The sequence below is a fragment of the Myiozetetes cayanensis genome, unplaced genomic scaffold (genome assembly GCF_022539395.1).
Source record: "Myiozetetes cayanensis isolate MyiCay16 unplaced genomic scaffold, myiCay2020 scf92, whole genome shotgun sequence".
Taxonomy (NCBI): domain Eukaryota; kingdom Metazoa; phylum Chordata; class Aves; order Passeriformes; family Tyrannidae; genus Myiozetetes; species Myiozetetes cayanensis.
Window position 1 is genome coordinate 68876 of NW_026088208.1, and position 18483 is coordinate 87358.

Consider the following 18483-nt stretch of genomic DNA (forward strand, 5'->3'; position numbering starts at 1 on the left):
CTATAAGTTCCACTTGGTTTCTTAACTGGGAGAATTGGGGTGGTAAAGTTCTGATTCACACTCTATTACAAGTCCAAACATCAAAAAGTTTTCACTTCTTCGTTCAATTCCTTTTCTGTCTTTTAACCTCACTGGATATTGTTTCCTGACTACTGGCTTTGCTCCTGGTGATAATTCTATCTGAATACGAGTTGCCTTTTTTTCATTTACCGAGTTCATTTGTAGCCCACACCAAGGAATAAACTCAATCTAAAATTTGACTGATATTTGGATTGTTTTGCTCTGGCTTTACACAGCTCAGGACCAAACTCAGGGCTTCTATTTGTTGTTCTTTGTTTACCTGAAATTCAAGTTTACATTTTTCAAACCTAATCACAGTTCCCAGGTTTTCCAACAAATCTCTACCCAACAGAAGCTTTGGGGAATTAGGCAGATCTAAAAATCGATGAATTCCCATTTTTCCCAACTTTGTACTGGAGGGTTTCAGAAAGCAAGCTTTTTCTGATTGGCCTGTTACTCCCACGACTTGAACAAATTTATCACTTTTAGGCAATAGTTCTTGGTTTAGAACCGAAAATGTGGCTCTAGTGTGGATCAGAAAGTCTAATTCTTTTTCTTCTTCCCCTTGCTCCGTTTTAACCAGTGGGTCTGCCAGGGAATGACTCACTGGTCCCCCTCATTCACTGGTCTGATGAGCGATGACAGCTCCTCCTGGGTTCCCATTTGCCAATGTGGGGCAATCCCGTTTCCAGTGTCCCTCCTGCATGCAATGGGCACATTGATTTTGTCCCAGTCTTGTTTGTTGAAAAGGTGAGCCCTCTCTTCCTCGCATTGCCTGCCCTATGCCACCACCTCCCCCGTTCTGTGAGTGCCCCCCTTCAGCCATGCGGGAGAACATGGGGATTCCCCTCGCACTTGCGCTGTTTCACTCAAGGGGTCTGATCTATTTCGGTCTGGGGGCTTTACTTCATCCTCTCCTCTTTGGTTTCTCCTCCAAATGTCCTCTACAGACAACCAGCCGATCACAGAACACCAATTCAAACAGTTTACAAGAAACTGTCTCTCCAAGGAAGAAGCTCCCGTTTCTCAGTGAACTTGGCAGGCAAAGAACAAAACTTTTGCAGGTGGCTGGGCCAAACACAGACCAAAAAATATCAACATTCTCTGATACACCTGCCCTGATTTCTGTGTTGAAGATGCTTCTTCAGCCCTTCTCTGGAGCTGCAGGGGCAGTGCCTGTGTGCAGAGCTGGAGGGAAGAGACTCCCAGCACAGCAGCACAGCCAGGGACAAGGGCACTTGTTCTTTCCACATCTTGGCTTTGGGAAAGGCTGGGGAAGGTTGGGAAAGGTGTTAACAGGGTGGTTTTGCCTGAGGTGTTAAACATGGGAGCGGGTCTATCTTCACAATTCCCAAGAGAAGAGATGGCAGAAAGCTGCCCTGCAGGTTGTATTTGAAGGAAGAGGAAAAGAGACCGAGGGTGAGGGGTTTCTTTCCTGGAGGGCAGGGCTGTCGTTCGCTTGCAGGAGCCCCGTGCTGGAATTGTCAGTCCGACTGCCAAATTTGAATCTGGACAAAGATTCCTGCCAGACAAAAGGTGCCAGGACAGAAAGCTCTTGCTGCCCATGGAGTGCCCAGGGTGGCCCAACAACTGCACCTGAAACCTGAAGGTTACAGGCTTTGTTTCCTGGGGGAAAGGCCGTGACTTCCCAAAGAGTCCCATGGCAGATGGGTGGGGCTGCACTGTGGGGGTGTGGGGCGTTGGTTCTTTGGTTTCCAGGGGCTATTCCAGAATGGAGAGGATGGGCTGTGACATCACAAAAGGGCCTCAAGCACATGGGTTGGTTTAGTGGGTTGACCCTGGCTGGATTTCAAACGCCCACTAAAAGCTGCTACCTCCCCCTCCCTCTGCAACTCCACAAAGGAGAGGAAAAAAAAAGGGCAGAGAATTCCTGAGTAGAGATAAGGGTTGGGAGAAAGTCACTTCCTAAAGGCAAAACAAACTCCAAGTAGGGATAGTACTTAAATTTATTACTGACAGGATAAAAGTCAAAGAGTGAGAAATAAAAGAGTCTGAAAAACAACTTCCCCCCACCCCTCCTTCCTTCTCAGCTCTCCCTCCTCCCCACAGCAGTGCAGGGGGACGGGAATGGGGGTTACAGTCAGTTGTTGTTTCTGTTACTGCTCAGGGAGAGGAGTTGGATCCTTTCCTGCTCCTGTGGGGTCCCTCCCACGGGAGACAGTCCTGGATGGACCTCTCCTTCTGGCCCTAAATCTCTTATCCCAGAGCTGTTGTTGTTGCTCCTGATGGGCTCGGCCTTGGCCAGCAACAGCAAGTCCGTCCTGGAGCAGCTGGCATTGGCTCCACGGGGCAGGGGAAGCTTCTGGCAGCTCCCAACAGAAGCCACCCCTGGAGCCCCCCCACTACCAAAACTCACCCACAGAAACCCCTGACACCCAGTGACTTCCACTTGCCCCAGGATGGTCCCAGTTCCCATCAGTGTGATCCCAGTCACTCCCAGTTCATGCCAGTTGCCTCCAGCCTGCACCCTGTCACTCCCAGTTACTCCCAATTGCTTCCAGCACAATCCCAGTTGCTCCAGGTATGTTCCCAGTTGGCTTCCAGCATGGTCCAATTGGCTCCCAGTTCCCCCCTGCGTAGTTCAAGTCGCTCCCAGTTTGATCCTGGTCCCTTACAGTCACTCCCACTATGATCCCAGTATGGTGCTGATCATTCATACTGTGATCCCAGTCACTCCCAGTCACTCCCAATTGGATCCCAGTTGCCCCCAAGGTGGTCCCAGTTGCTCCCAGCCCCACCCAGGACAGTTCCTTTTCCTCTCAGGGACTCCCAGTCTGAGCCCAGGATGGACCCAGGCACTTTCAGGCGCTGCCTGGACAATGCCATTTGCCCCCTGTGTGTTTCCAGTTGATCCCAGTATGATCCCAGTATGAGTCCAGTCACCTCCAGTATCATCCCACTAACTTCCAGACACTTCCAGTAAAAATCCAGTGTGATCCCACTCATCCCCAGTATGATTGCAGTCCCTCACACACTCCCAGTAATATTGCAGTCACTCCCTGTAAGACCCCAGCAGGACCCCAGGAGGGGCCCAGCTACTCCCACTATGATCCCAGTTGCCCCCAGCAGGCTTCCAGTTGCTCCCCTTCACCCCTACTGTGGTTCCAGTCACTCCCAGAATGATCCCAGTCACTCCCAGCCACTCCTAGTATAGCCCAGTTGCCTCCAGCATGCTCCCAGTCGGTCCCAGTATGATCCCAGTCTCTCTTAGTAGGATCCAACTTACCCCCTTCATGATCCTAGTTGTTCCCAGTCACCCCACTGTAGTTCCAGTCCCTCCCAGTATGACTCCAGTATGATCCCAGTGACACCCTCTGTGGTGGCAGTGACAGCCAGGATGAACCCAGACATTCCCTGTCACTCCCAGTATAAAGCCATTTGCCCCCAGCAGGGTCCCACTTGCTCCCACTCACCCACTACAGTTCCAGTCCCTCCCAGTAGGATCCCTGTCACATCCAGTCTCTCCCAGTCGACCTCAGCCTGCTCCCAGTCAGTCCCTGTATGATCCCAGTCACTCCTGGTCTCTCCCAGTATATCCCAGTTGCCCCCAGTGTGGTCCCACTCACTCCCAGTTGCTCCCAGTAGCTTCTAGCATGATCGCAGTTGCTCACAACCACTCCAAGTCACCCCCAGTGTCATCCTAGTTGCTCCCAGTATGATCCCAGTCACCTACAGTATATCCCAGTTGTGCCAACATGGTCCCAACTGCCCTCAGAATGCTCCCAGTCACTCCCAGTATGACTCCATGTACCAGGTTTGCTAGGATACATGTCTGGAATAAAGAGAAGTAAAACAGTCATTAAAACACTACAAAAAATCTTTTATTGCCATGAGGGTAAAAAAAAAGAAAAAACTACTAGCAAAGAGAATCAAAAACTGAAAAAGAATACAAAAACACTACTTTATCAGTTGGCATGCATACAATACTACAAACAGCTTCTGTTACAGCATTAGCTAGTAAAAAGGGAATTAAAGGGGTACAAAAAAAAAGGATATAAAATGTTTCCTTTCCCGGTTGCTTCCTATCAATAAACTGTGCTCCCCTGCACACACAGGTCAGGCCTACCAGGCTCTGCAGGGCTGGTCGGTGCCCGTGCTTGGCGGGTGTCCCTGCAGAGCAGCACAGTGTGGATGGAAGGATGAGCATCGCTCCACCCAGCAGTGCTGACACCCCATTCCATCAGCTCTACATTACACTACAGAGGGTCAGGATGCAGCAGAAGGTGGTGCTTGAGTGGCAGCCAAACAGCGCCCATTCATCACCTCATGGCAACAGTCTGGGCGTGCCCCACTGTAGGGCAAGGGGCCAACGACCCCTGCCCACATCATCTTCCTCTCCATCACCTTCCTCAGCCCTATGGACGACCTGTACCATTGTGTTCCAAGGGGATTTGTATCTCTCTTGCAGAGTGGAGCCAAGCCAAGGAGGAACTCAACTCTGATAATAGCGGACATCCAGTTAACTTTGCTAAAGACACAATGGGCCCTACAGTGAACTTGTGCAATTAAGTTACCTTGTACAACACTCTGGTTGGTTTCACATGTGAATATAATCACTTTGTCACCTCTCTATGTTCCATTGATCATCTGAATAAAAAGTACCCCCTTACACCATAGAAACCATTATGCATTCTCATTATGACGTTGGTTACCATGGCAACCATTATGCAATCTCAATGTTTATGTCAGTTACCAAGGCAACCATTGTACATTAGCATTGCTATGTCAGTAACCATGACAACCATTATGCATTTGTTGCCTAAATGGCTGTGGGGAAAAAAAGACTCCAAGCCAAATTATGTAGGAGATAAGATAAGGATACAAAAGTTTTAATGAGCCCCCAGGCTTTCTGGAATACCCCAGCGCGCTTCCGAAATACAGATGTCCACAGTTTTTATAATGATTTTCACCCAATCCAATCCAGCCACCACCCAGGTTCTGCCCCCGCCACACCTCTTGGGAATTGGGTCTGGGGGCATTTTGGGACCCCTCTTCTTCATCTTCATCTTCCTCAGAGCACGTAATGTCCTTGGAGGCCTTCCAGAATTCTAGGCCTGAAGGTTGTTGGGTCTACGGCTGTATCTTGTTCCATAGGGTTAGGGTGTTCTTCTACCATACTACCTTGAAAAAGAGACTAAACAGGCTACGGAATTTAGGGAATTGATATGGGAATGGGTAACAGGGGTTTGAGCTGGTGTGTTAAGGGTAAAGGGATAATATGCTGCTACTCTAAAATCTACATTTACTACATAACTACTTCTAAGATCTACAAAAATTAAAAAAAATCAAAACATCAAAACTCCAAGGTATCACCTCCCAGACAAAAGGTGCCTGCACAGAAGGCTCTATGTATTTATGGAGTGCCAAGAGTGGCTCACCATATGCACAGGCGAGATGGAGAGTAAAGGCTTTCTTTCCAGGGTGGAAATGCATTTGTTTTGGTAAGAACCCCTGTGCTGAAATGGTAAGTCTAAGTCCAAAAATGGACTAAGAATGAAGATTCCTCCCAGACAAAATGTGCCAGCACAAGAAGATCTCTTTGTGCCTGGAGTGCCAAGAGTGGCTCACCAATTGCACAAGAGAGATGGAGGGGAAGGGTTTTTTTTCCTGGGTGGAACTTCACTTCTTTGGTGTCAGAATCCCTGAGCAGGAATTGTCAGAGTCCCTAGCCCTTAACCTAACCCTAACCCTTAACCTAACCCTAACACTAACCCTAACCCTAACCCTAAGCCTAACCCTTAACCTAACCCTAACCCTAACCTTAACGCTAGCCCTTGCTCCAATCCTAACCCTAAACGAAGCCTGAACCCTAAGTCTAACTCTAATCATGACCCTGACCCTGACCCTAACCCCAAATCCGAACCGTAAACCCAAAAGGTAACTCTAATACTTTCCTCAAGACAGCAGAGAATCGCAACAACAACTGCCGGCACTTCTGCTTTTCAAGGCCAACCAGGAGCACGAGGCTTCACTCCTTTACCCAGGCACAATGTGAGCAAAAAACCTGCTCTTTCAGTTTGCCAGAAGGAAGAAAGTGAGAGCTTCCTCTGCCTTCTTATTTATACATTTGCTTATGTAAAAATCGTATGGAATACTTGGAACATGGCCTTGGTTCCTTGGTTACAACCTGGTCACCAAGGAAGGCCTAGACTCAAAACCACTACAGACAAAAAGAGCCAGCTGAGAGAGCTGTATGTGTGCATGGAGTGCCAAGAGTGGTTCACCAATTGCACAGGAGAGATGGAGAGTGAGGACTTTGTTTTCTGGGTGAAATTGGATTTGTCTGGTGTCAGAACCCCTTTTACTGGAATTGTCAGTCTGAGCCCAAAAATGGAATAAGAATGAAGACTCTTCCCAGACAAAAGGTGCCAGCACAGGAAGCTCTATGTATGCATGGAATGCCAAGAGTGGTTCACTGTTGGAGGTGACTGCAAGGAGGATGAATCGTACCTGCTCTGGAAGAGTTTCTTGAGGAGAAGAGCAGTGACCCTACCTTTGTCTAATGGACTGTTTGCAGGACTGTTTGGCTAAAACCTATAGTTAAGTTGATGCTATTGTTTCAGGGCATGTTCAGGCATGTTCCCCTGTGTTGCTGGGGACTCCTTTGGACTGTTTGCTACTCTCTTATTGGAAAACTTACTGCAATGTATGTGACCTACCCAATCATATGCCTTCCAAGTTACCTCGTGGTCATGTACCCACCTCCCTGTTACATGTTCATGTTAACCCCTCCTAGTTTTCCATATCCACTCCCTTTTTCCAGAACCCTCCTCAGCCTGCCCTATAAAAGCCCCCCATTTTGAATAAAAGGAGATCTGCCCAGGATCTGCTACCCTGTGCTTCAAGCCCTGCATGTCTCATGTGTTTTTTACGGACCATGGCAGCTCACCAATTGCACAGGAGAGATGGAGGGTAAATGAGGTGTTAAACATGGGAGCGAGTCTATCTTCACAATTCCCAAGAGAAGAGATGGCAGAAAGCTGTCCTGCAGGTTGGATTTGAAGGAAGAGGAAAAGAGACCGAGGGTAAGGGGTTTCTTTCCTGGAGGGCAGGGCTGTCATTCGCTTGCAGAAGCCCCGTGCTGGAATTGTCAGTCCAACTGCCAAATTTGAATCTGGACAAAGATTCCTGCCAGACAAATGATGCCAGAACAGAAAGCTCTTGCAATCCATGCAGTGCCCATAGTGGCCCAACAACTGCACATGAGAGACATAAGGGCCTTCTTTCTTGGGAGGAAGGGCAGTCGTTCACTTGCAGGAGCCCTGCACTGTAATTGCCAGTCCGACTCCCAACACTGAATACAGACAAAGATTCCTTCCAGACAAAAGTTGCCAGAACAGAACACTCTTGCTGCCCATGGAGTGCCAACAGTGGTGCCCCAACTGCACATGAGAGAGCAGGGGAAGGGCTTTCTATCCTGGGTGGAAGCGCTGTTTGCTTTTTGGAGCCCTGCACTGAACTTGACGGTGTGACTCCCAAAATTGAACATGGTCAAATATTCTTCCCAAACAAAAGGTGCCAGAACAGAAACTTCACCTGAAACCCAAAGGTTACAGGCTTTCTTTCCTGGGGGAAAGGCCATGACTTCACAAAGGGGCCATGACAGATGGATGGGGCTGCACTGTGACATTCTGTGAGGTTGGTTCTTTGGTTTCCAGGGGCTATTCTGGAATGGAGAGGGAAGGCTGTGACATCACAAAGGGGCCCATGCCACATGGGTGGGGCTTCACTTTGGGGTTGTAGGGTGTTGGTTCTTTGGTTGCCAATGGCTATTCCGGAATGGAGAAGATAGGTTGTGACATCACAAAAGGGCCTCAAGCACATGGGTTGGTTTAGTGGGTTGACTCTGGCTGGATTTCAAACACCCACTAAAAGCTGCTACCTCCCCCTCCCTCTGCAACTCCACAGAGGAGAGAAAAAAAACAGCTGAGGATTCCTGAGTAGAGATAAGGGTCGGGAGAAAGTTGCTTACTAATGGGCAAAACAGACTCAAAGTAGGGATAGTACCTAAATTTATTACTGACAGGATAAAAGCCAAAGAGCGAGAAATGAAAGAGTCTTAAAAACACCTTCCCCCCACCCCTCCTTCCTTCTCAGCTTTCCCTCCTACCCCCAGCAGTGCAGGGGGATGGGGAAGGGGGTTGCAGTCAAGTGTTGTTTGAGTCCATCCCTCAGGCAGCAGCTCTTCCCATTCTGCTGTCCTGTGGGTTACTCGTTCATGGGTTGCAGGGGGGTCTCTGCACCCCGATGCTCCTCCATAGTCTGCAGGGGGACACCTGTTTTGCTTTGGTCTCACCACGGGCTACAGGGGGGCCACAGCTCTGAGTCTTTCCCCTGTTCCCGTGGGGGTCCCTCCCACGGGAGACAGTCCTGGATGGACCTCTCCAACGTGAGTCCATCCCTCAGTAAGCAGCTCTTCCCACCCTACTGTCCCATGGTCCCTCCTCCATGGGGTCAGTCCTTCAGAGATGAGCTGACCCGGCGTGGGTCCCCCACAGGGGCCACGAGTCCTGCCCGGGAAAAACCTGCTCCAGCCTGGGCTTCCATCTCCATGGGCCACAGGTCTCCTAGAGGACCCTGCTCCATCCTGGGCCTGCCACGGGGTCACAGCCTCCTTCCTGCATCCCCCTGCTCCAGCGTGGGCTCCTCCAGGGGCTGCAGGGGGGTCTCTGCACCCCGATGCTCCCCCAGGGGCTGCAGGGGCCCAAGCTCTGAGTCCTTCCCCTGCTCCTGGGGGGTCGCTCCTGCCCCTCCTTCTGCATTGACCTTTGTGTCTGTCTTGTTATCCCATGTTCTCACTCTGCTCTTCCCACACTGGAAGTTTTTCTGTGCAACTCTCCTCTCTTCTGAAATATGTTATCCCACAGGTGTTCCTATCAGTCCTAAGTGGCTCAGCCTTGGCCAGTGGCAGGAACTCCATCCTGGAGCAGCTGGCATTGGCTCCATGGGACAGGGGAAGCTTCTGGCAGATTCTAACAAAAGCCACCCCTGTAGTCCCCCCGCTACCAAAACCCAGCCAGAGAAACCGACTGTCTCGTGCAGCTCTTTCTCCAAGCCAAGCAGGTGGGAGTTGGTGCCAAGGAGCTGAATCCTGCAGGTCCAGCCTTTAGTGGAGGAAGCTCAGATTTGCCCAAGGCTGCTTTGAGTCCCAGGCGTTGGATGAGGGAATGGTGGGGGGGAGATAGACATAAACTGATGGATTGTCAGACACAAAGAGTCCTGATTTTCTTATCTATTCAGACTGAATTAGGAGGGGCTTGGGATCAATATCAACTGGGGATTGCTGATATCAATGTAAAACCAGGAAAAAATTGAACAGGACACAAAAAAGACATCTTTATTTGTGGTTTTATTAATACAATGTATTCACTTTGAATACACTTCTGAGATCTGTCTAATTAACCAGAGAAGAATTGAAGACTTGGAAGGAAATTATTCCCAGGGGCTTGTCTGGTTAAGATGCCATCACTGAGAAGAGAGTGTGGAGGAATAAGCAGACAAGGACACCATCCTTGGGGCTGGGGAAGCAGGAACTCAGAGTCACTGGTTCCAGGTGGCAAATGGACTGTGTAGTGTGGCTGTGAAATCTGTCTAATATACCAGAAAAGAATGGAAGTGTTGAAATGAAATTATTCCCAGAGTTTTGTCTCCTAAAGATCTTTTGAGTGTTAATGAGCCCTGAATTCCTGAACTGAGGATCTGAAGACTGAACAAGCCTCTAGAGAAGTAAAATTCCTTTGGAAACCTCCAAGTTCAAATTTCTTCCCTGTGACCAGTGCAGGGCTATGTTTTGGATTTGTGCTGAACACAGGGTTGATAATCACAGAGTCACAAAATATGCTGAGTTGGAAGGGACCCCCAAGGACCACCCTTAGCCCTGCACAGGACCATCCCCAAGGCTCACACCATGAGCCTGAGAGGATCATCCAAACACTTGTTGAGCTCTGTCAGCTTTGGGGAGTCTGTTTAGTGTCCAACCACAGAGCAGAGCTCAGGGCCTGCCCCTCCTATGCCCCTGCCCAGGAAGTTGTGACTGCAGTGAGGTCTCCCCTCAGTCTTCTCTTCTCCTGCTGAACACTCCAAGTGCCCTCAGTGTCCTCGCATGCCTTCCCCTCCAGGCCCTTCCCCATCCTCGTGGCCTCCTTTGGACACTCTCCAATAGCTCAATCTCTCCCTTCCATTGTGTCCCCCCAAACTGCCCCAATCTTGCAGGTGAGGCCACCCCAGGGCAGAGCAGAGCTGGACAATCCTCTCCCTGATGTCCCCAGCACAGGCTTGGCCCTCCTGGCTGCCAGGGCACTGCTGACTCAGGGCCAACTGGCACCCACCAGCACCCCCAGGGCCCTTTCCCGGTACTGCTTCCCAGCCTCTCATTTTCAGGGTGTCTGTCCAGCCAGGGTTGCTCCATCCCAGGGCACAATCCGGCCCTTCCTCCTGTTGAACTTCCCATGGTTGGTGATTCCCAGACCTAAGATCTGTCCAGGTCTCTCTGCAGGGCCTTCCTGCCTTGGAGGGGCTCAGCAGCTCCTCCCAGTTTTGGGTCACCTGCAAACTTGCTCAGTGTCCCTTCCAGTGCTGAGTCCAAGTCATTGATGGAGATGTTGGAGAGCACAGGGCCCAAATGGAGCCCTGTGAAACCCCAGCAGTGACAGGTCACAGTCTAATGTCACCCCTGTCACTGTTACAGGGTCCCTTTGGTTCCATGAGCCCCACATGTCATAATAGCCCCTTTGATTCCATGAGATTCCACAGTGTCCCTGGGTTCCTTTGGCACCATGAGGCCCTGTAGTATCAAAATGCCCCTTTGATTCCATGAGGTTCTGCAGTGTCCAAGGGTTTCTTTGGCTCCATGGTGTCCGGCAATGTCATAATCCACCCTGGATTCCATGATGTGACACAGTGTCCCACGGTTCCTTCAGTTCCATGAGGCCCCACAGTGCCAGAGGATCCCTTTGGTTGCATGACATAATGTCCTCATATCATAAGAGCCCCTTTGACTTCACGGGGTTCCACAGTGTCCTGGGGTTCCTTTGGTTCCCTGAGGTCCTGCAGTGTCAGAGTGGCCCTGAGGATTCCAGGAGTTTTCACAGTGTCACAGCATTCCTTGGTTCTGAGATGCCATTGAGCATCACAACTCAGCCTGGGTTCCATGAGTTTCCAGAGTGTCATAACAGACCCTTGATAACATGAGGATCTGCAGACCCCAGGGTCTCTTTGTTTCCATGGAGCATCCCAGTCTGTTCAGTTGCACTTTCTCAAACTTGTAGTAAAATCTGCTTTCTGTGAATTGCTTTGACAAGGATTCTTTCAGCCGCTCAACCTCCCCATTCTTGACACCCCAAGCCATGTGGTGCAGTGCCCATCACTGAAGGCTTCAGGAAGCACTTGGAGATGGTGCAGGATGATGTCCTGTAGGCTCCCTCTCCCACAGCAGGTTCTGCAGATGATCCCTTGTATGGGATTGTACAAATCTCTGCGGGGTCAGGTGGGGTTGGCTGTCCTGGCTCTGTCCCAACACACCCCTCTCTCCCCACAGCTTCTTGTGCACACCCAGGAACTCACTGGGAGGAAGAGGAGTGAGAAGCAGAGCAGAGCTCGATGGTGTGCAGTTCCTGCTCCACAGGAACCAGAAGGGCTGCTCCAATGGAAGAGAACCCTCTGCCAGCCAGGCCCAGCACACCTGAACCAAGGGCCCCAAAAGGACCAAGCAGTGGGCAGGAGGTCTAAGGGTTGGTGAGCAGGGACACACTCACTTCCCTCACTCCTTTGGGGAGGATCCTGGTCAAACCCTGCAGGACATGCTGGCTGCCTTTGCCAGCAGCTCCCACTGGCCTGTGTGGATCTCTGCTGGATCATGGTTTGCTCCCTGCCCACCAGCACCACCATTTCCACAGCTCTCCTGCCCAGTCAGGCAGTCCCTGCCCCTGCAGGGTGTCCCTCTGTCCCAGTGCCTGCCCTGGCCTTTGTCCTTCTGTCCCATGAAGTTGCTGACAGGATGCTCTTGGGGCCAGCCAGGGTTCTGCTGAAGGGCTTCCCTGAGCTCCAGCAATGGTCCTCCCAGTTCAGTGCCATCAACAACCAGGGCAGAGCTGCCTGCTCTGGGCAATGGTACAGCTGTTCAAGTGCCCATGTCCCAGGACAGTCCCTTGTCCTGCCTTACAACGCCCCAAGATGTCCCTGTGCCCTGCAGGGAGGGTGAGAGCCCTTCCCCTCTGCTCTCTCAGCCTCATCACCCAGCTGGGCCTTTGCCCCTCTCTTTGTCTGCCCATCCAGGCTGGGATGGCCTCACTGGGCTGGAAGAGAATGGAGGGAAACCAGGACAAGAGCTGAGCTGAAGTGGAGCTCAAACACATCCCCTGCCCTCCCCTGTGACCCAGGGCAGTTGCTGCATCCTGAAGGCCACCAGGCTGGTGGGGCCTGATTTATCCTTGGACCATCCCTGCTCCTGCTCTTCTCTTTCAGTGCCAGACACGTCACCCCCTGGAGCCCTTCCCTGTCTCACTGCTCCCCAAAGGCACCTTGTGCAGCCTCTGCTTCCCTGGGCTGCACTTTGGCCCCTGTCCCAGATGGTGCAACCTCAGTTTGTCTGCACTCCCAGCAGAGCTCTACCAATTCCAGGGCCTTTCAAAAGGGACATTCCAAAGGAGTCTTGCTCTTCCCCTGGAGCTTCAGCACCACTGTTCTGCCTGTTATCTGGGCTATTGAGTTTCCCCAATCTCTCATATCCTCACACCTGTCCTGACACACTGACCATCTCGATGATCATCTTCTCACACAGACTGTCAAGACAAAGGCCCTTCCCAGTTTTCTCCTCTCCTTCCTCTTTCTCCATTCAGATCCCTCTCACCTGTGCATGTGGGAAGGGAGGTCAAAGCTTGTTTGTCAATTCAGGAGTCTGATTGTCTCCTTAGCAAGCTCCTGAATTGTGTTTCTCTCAATACTTTTGTATGGACCTGTGAAAAACCTTTCTGATAACGTTATCCCTGATAGAAAGGTGACACCATCAGGGGCAGCTTGTACTGAGCATGTGCTTACAGGTGTTTGGATGTTTAGGGCAGTTGTTCATGCTTTACATTTCTTGTCATTTCTTAGAAAGAGGAAAATTTTTCCTGGGTCTGTGTGCAAGCAGAGCTCCAAGGAGAGCAGGTGAGAGATGGTGCCATGGAACATCCAGCTGCAGAGCTCAAAGTCTACTGCAAGAAGGGGGATGTCAGTCCAAGATGGGCCATGTCAGAACTGGTGAATTTGGGGGTGAGGAACAAGGCTGATCATACAGGGTCAGTCTGGATCTCCTGAGGAGACACTCAACATCAAGATCACTTGGAGAACACCTCTATCACCTCTCTTCTGAATTTAAAAATATCCATCCTTGACTTACAAAAAAAAAAAAAAAAAAAAAAAAAGTACAAACTTTGAAGGCTCGTTTTGAAATTGCTACTAATCTCTTTTGCCCCCTTATCTTTGTGTCCAAATCCTTTGCACCTTGACCCTCTTGCATCCCAAGGCTCTGTGTAAATCACTCCTTTTCAAAGAAAATTATATTTTTGTGACTTCCACTTTAAAATCTTCCTCCTTAGCTAAACTACAAAACAACTCCAATTAGTCTTTGAAGAATTGAAAACATGAAGACAATTAAAGGAAGGAAAATAATTTGTTTGTCTGTATTTTAATGAGCCCCACAGTGTGTTTAGAGACAAGTCCATCATTCTGAATTACTGAGAGAAGATTGAAGAAACTGCTCAAGAAGTCAGAAGCCAAAGCCCAAGTCCCTTGAAGCATTGCTGGGCCCCACTGAGGGCAGGCACTGACAAAGCCTCCCCAGGGACTCCTTCGAGCAGATCCTTGCAGGCCAGGAGTGCAGGCAGACAAAGGAAAGTTGCTTGTGGTAGCCTGAGGGGCAGAGGCAGCTGCCAGAGCCAAGGGCACAAAGGCCTGGGTGCCTTTGGGCCTTGCAGCCCTGCCAGAGCCCTTGGCCATCTCTGCTGCAGGCTGTGCTCCCCTGGCCCTGCTGCTCCTCTGGCCTTGCAGGCTGCACACACCCCTCCTGCTTTCCCACCCCCCTCCCAGCAGCATTTCTGGGCCCTCCCTGATGGCTCTGCTGGCCCCCAGCTCTGGCTGCTGCCATGTGCACTTGGCCTTCTTGGCTTGGATGCTGAGCCCCTGTGCCCCAGGACATCCCTGAGAGAGCCCAGGCCCTTCTGCTGGGGGTCCCTGCAGAGCTGAGCAGATCCAGGTCACCTCCCATTGCTCTGCCAACCCCTTGGGGCTGCTCTGGGCCCTGCAGGTCCTTGCCCTGCTCCCAAGGGCTGTGGGGGTGCTTCATGGTCAGGGCTTGGGCTTTAGAGCTCAGAGTGGGGATTGGGCAGAACTTTGGCAGGTTTGTTGTTCTGCTGGCAGTGTCTGGTTCATGATGAGGGGAAGAGATTTTTGGGCTGGGTCAGGAATAAAACTTGGCTTCTCATGCTGGTATTAGAGGTATTTGCACTTTCAGAGTTTTAGTACCCTCAGCATTACATGAAACTGTTTTTACCTCATCAAAATCTTTCCTCTCTTTTGGCCAAGCCCCTCTTTCCTTCCCCAAATATCCAATCCTTTTTGTCCCAGTTCCTCCTGATCTCCCCCAAACATTCATCTGGGTTGGCTCAGCTTTTTGATGACACTGTGTAACGTCATGGAAACAAGGGACACTGCAGGGCCTCGTGGAAAGAAAGGGACATAGGGACAACTGTGAAATCTTGTGGAACCAGGGAATCATTTCACATGTGGGGCCTTGTGGAACAAAAGGGAATCTTGAAACCTTTGGAACCTCATGGAACCAGGGAGCCCTTGTGTCGCTGTGGTGCCTCCTGGAAACAAAGAAACTCTGGGACACAGTGGAACCTCATGAAATGAAGGGGCTACTGTGACACTACAGGGCCTTTTTGGAGCCAAATGGACCTTGGGACACTGGGGAACCCCACAGAATCAAGGGGTCATTGTGTCACTAAAGACACCTCATGGACTCAAGGGGACCACTGTGACACTCCAGGGCATTCTGGAGCCAAAGGATCCCAGGGACACTGTGCAGCCTCCTGGAATCAAGGGACCATTTTGACACTGCAGGACCTTATGGAATCAAGAGGCCACTTGGACACTTCTGGCTCTGATGGAAACAAAGGAACCCTGGGACACTGAAAATCCAGGAGGCATTGTCACACTGAAGGCCCTGTGGATCCCAAAACACTGTTATAAATACAGGTTTGGAATTGGGGTGGGCACTGGAGGACAAATAAGAGTCTGGAGTTTTGGATTTGGACTTTGCCTTTGAGGTCAGGTTGAGGTTGGGATTAGAGCAGTGGATTCCTTCCAATGGGAAAGTCACCACTTTTAGGTTCGGGCTTGAGGTTAGAAATAGTGTAAAGGTGCAAAAGGAGTGTTTGCATAGTCAGTGTTTCAGCACCCTCAGAATTACCTGAACCTGCTTTTACCTCATCAAAATCTTTCCTCTCTGTTGGTCAAGCCCCTTTCTCCTTCCCCAGATATACAATCCTTTATGTCCCAGTTCCTCCTGATCTCCCACAAACTTCCATCTGGGTGGGTTCAGCTTTGTGATGACACTGTGCAACCTCATGGAATCAAAGGGGCTATTGTGGCACTGCAGGGCCTCATGGAAAGAAAGGAACACAGGGACACTGTGAAATCTTGTGGAACCAGGTCACCATTTCACATTGGAGGCCTTGTGGAACAAATAGAGCCCTGAAACTTTTTGGAACCTCATGGAACCAGAAAGCCCTTGTGTCACTGTGGTACCTCCTGGAATCAAAGAAACCCTGGGACACAATGGAACCTCAGGAAAGGAAGGGGCCACTGTGACACCACAGGGCCTTTTTGGAGCCAAATGGACCTTGGGACACTGGGGAACCCCACGGAATCAAGGGGTCATTGTGACACCGAGGACACCTCATGGACTCAAGGGACCACTGTGACACTCCAGGGCATTCTGGAGCCAAAGGAACCCGGGGACACTGAGCAGCCTCCTGGAATCAAGGGGCCATTTTGACACAGCAGGGCCTCATGGAAACAAAAGCAAATACAGGCTTGTCCAGGTCCTGAGGGTGATTCAGAAGGGAGGCAGCAGTGATTGCTCCCTACAGACCCAGGACTCCAATGGTCTCTCCCTGCCCTGAGGGTTTCTGGCCATCAGGCTGTAGCTGAGGGGCTTGGGCAGGGCCATGAGGAGAGGGTAGAACAAGGGCTGTGTCCAACTCTGCCAGGAGGGCTGTGCTGGGCAAGGAGGAGGAGGCTGCAGCAAACAGTGGCACTGCTGAGGGGAGAGGAGCAGGGGGAGAGACCTTGTGCCTGCCCACGCTGGGCAGGAGCTGCCCCAGGATGGCAGCTCTGAAGCACTCCCAGCATGTTCCTGGGAACAGCAGGGGAAGACTGGATTTCCAAATCAGGCTGGCAATGCAAAGAGCAGGAGTGTCCTGGTGTCACTGCAGGAGAGTTCCAGCCCTGCAGCAAGGGCACAGAAGAAGTGACCCAGTCCATGCAGTGCCCTCAGAAGATCCCACAGCATCCTGTAGATGCTGTCAGGGAGGCGAACCCTGCTTCACAAGTTCCCAGTGCCTGTCCGTGCCTGTGCTCAAAGATCTCCCACCCCCAGGACTGTGCTCAGAGAACACTCAGGCCTTCCAGCCAGAAAGGGGCTCACAAAGACAGTGTGAAAGTGGAAGGAGCAACTCAGCAAAGCCCAAGCTCTGCTGCTCCCTGGCAGTGCTGCTGTGCTGGGATTCTTGTCCCCTTGCACTTTGCAAATCCCCCTGTCCTGCAGTGTGCTGTCCTTTAGGAACAGCTAAGAAGAAGGGTCTTGGACAAAAAAGGCACTTCAGTGTCCTTTATTATGTTTAAATATGCAGAGAGTACAATTCATCATTTATACATTTCTGGGTAAAATTCAATGAGTAGACACTAAATTAGAAGGCAGATGCATAATAATATTTCATTGTACAGGAAATGATTGCAAGAAGAACCTCATGACCCCCGCAAAAACTTGAGCAGGAATGCTTGTACATTAAGGACTCCCCTTCTGAATGATACACACAAGAACACAGGCACTTTTATTTCTTCTGCAAAGCATCTAGTCATCATTTTCCTTATGGCATCCTTGAGCTCCTGGTTCCTCAGGCTGCAGATGAGGGGGTTCAGGGCTGGAGGCATCACCGAGTACAGAACTGACAGGGCCAGATCCAGGGATGGGGAGGAGATGGAGGGGGGCTTCAGGTAGGCAAATGTGCCAGTGCTGACAAACAGGGAGACCACAGCCAGGTGAGGGAGGCACGTGGAAAAGGCTTTGTGCTGTCCCTGCTTAGAGGGTATCCTCAGCACAGCCCTGAAGATCTGCACATAGGAGAAAACTATGAAAACAAAGCAGCCAAATGCTAAACAGGCACTAGCCCCAAGAAGTCCCAGTTCTCTCAGGTAGCCTGAGTGTGAGCAGGAGAGCTTGAGGATCTGAGGGATTTCACAGAAGAACTGGCCCAGGGCATTGCCCTGGCACAGGGGCAGGGAAAATGTATTGGCTGTGTGCAGCAGAGCATTGAGAAACCCAGAGGCCCAGGCAGCTGCTGCCATGTGGGCACAAGCTCTGCTGCCCAGGAGGGTCCCGTAGTGCAGGGGTTTGCAGATGGCAACATAGCGGTTGTAACACATGATAGTGAGGAAGGAAAACTCTGTCCCAAGAAAGAAGAAAAGGAAAAAGACCTGAGCAGCACATCCTGTGAAGGAGATGGTTGTGGTGCCCCAGAGGGAGTTGTGCATGGCTTTGGGCACAGTGGTGCAGATGCAGCCCAGGTCTGTGAGGGAGAGGTGCAGCAGGAAGAAGTCCCTGGGGGTGTGCAGGTGCTGGTCGCAGGCTACGGCGCTGAGGATGAGGCCGTTGCCCAGGGAGATGCCCAGGAAGAGCCAGAAGTGCAGCAGCTGCAGCTCCCGCCTGTCTGCAAATGCCAGGAGCAGGAACTGGGATATGGAGCTGCTGTTGGGCATTTATTGCCTCTTGGTGTGGGGCACTGTCCAAGGAGGAAATATCAGTGATATGTTAGCAGAGAACTTCCTGAGAAAAATCAAAGCCATTTCCCAATACCCCATCCCTGCTACACTCCCCCATCTCTTTGGTTTTGGGTTTTTTTCTCAAATTCTCTCATCTCTCCTGAGGAGTGTTCCTGGATGTCAGAACCTCTCAGCACTCCTGATGAGCTCAGGGAGAACAGAGCTGGTCCTTTGCTCTTTCCCCCCACAGCCCCTGCCCAGCCCTGAGGGAGCTCCCCAGCCCGGCTGAGGCTGCCCCTGGCAGGTGGCAGAGCTGCTGCCCCGGCACAGCCCCTGGGCTGCAGGACCCTGCTCTGCAGGACAGCTTGGGGCAGCCTG

The 18483-nt window shown here is 51.1% G+C and overlaps 1 protein-coding gene across 1 annotated transcript; it reads right to left on the bottom strand.

The window, feature by feature from the left end:
• Positions 1-17091: 17091 nt before the first annotated feature.
• On the bottom strand, positions 17092-18102 carry LOC126653152 (olfactory receptor 14C36-like). The gene has a single exon (XM_050340675.1). It carries the CDS (start codon positions 18100-18102, stop codon positions 17092-17094), a length of 1011 nt encoding a protein of 336 aa, XP_050196632.1.
• Between the last annotated feature and the right edge of the window lie 381 nt (positions 18103-18483).

What these genes read in the sequence shown, in the direction of transcription:
- LOC126653152 (XM_050340675.1), bottom strand. Translation starts at nt 18,102, where the DNA reads ATGCCCAACAGCAGCTCCATATCCCAGTTCCTGCTCCTGGCATTTGCA.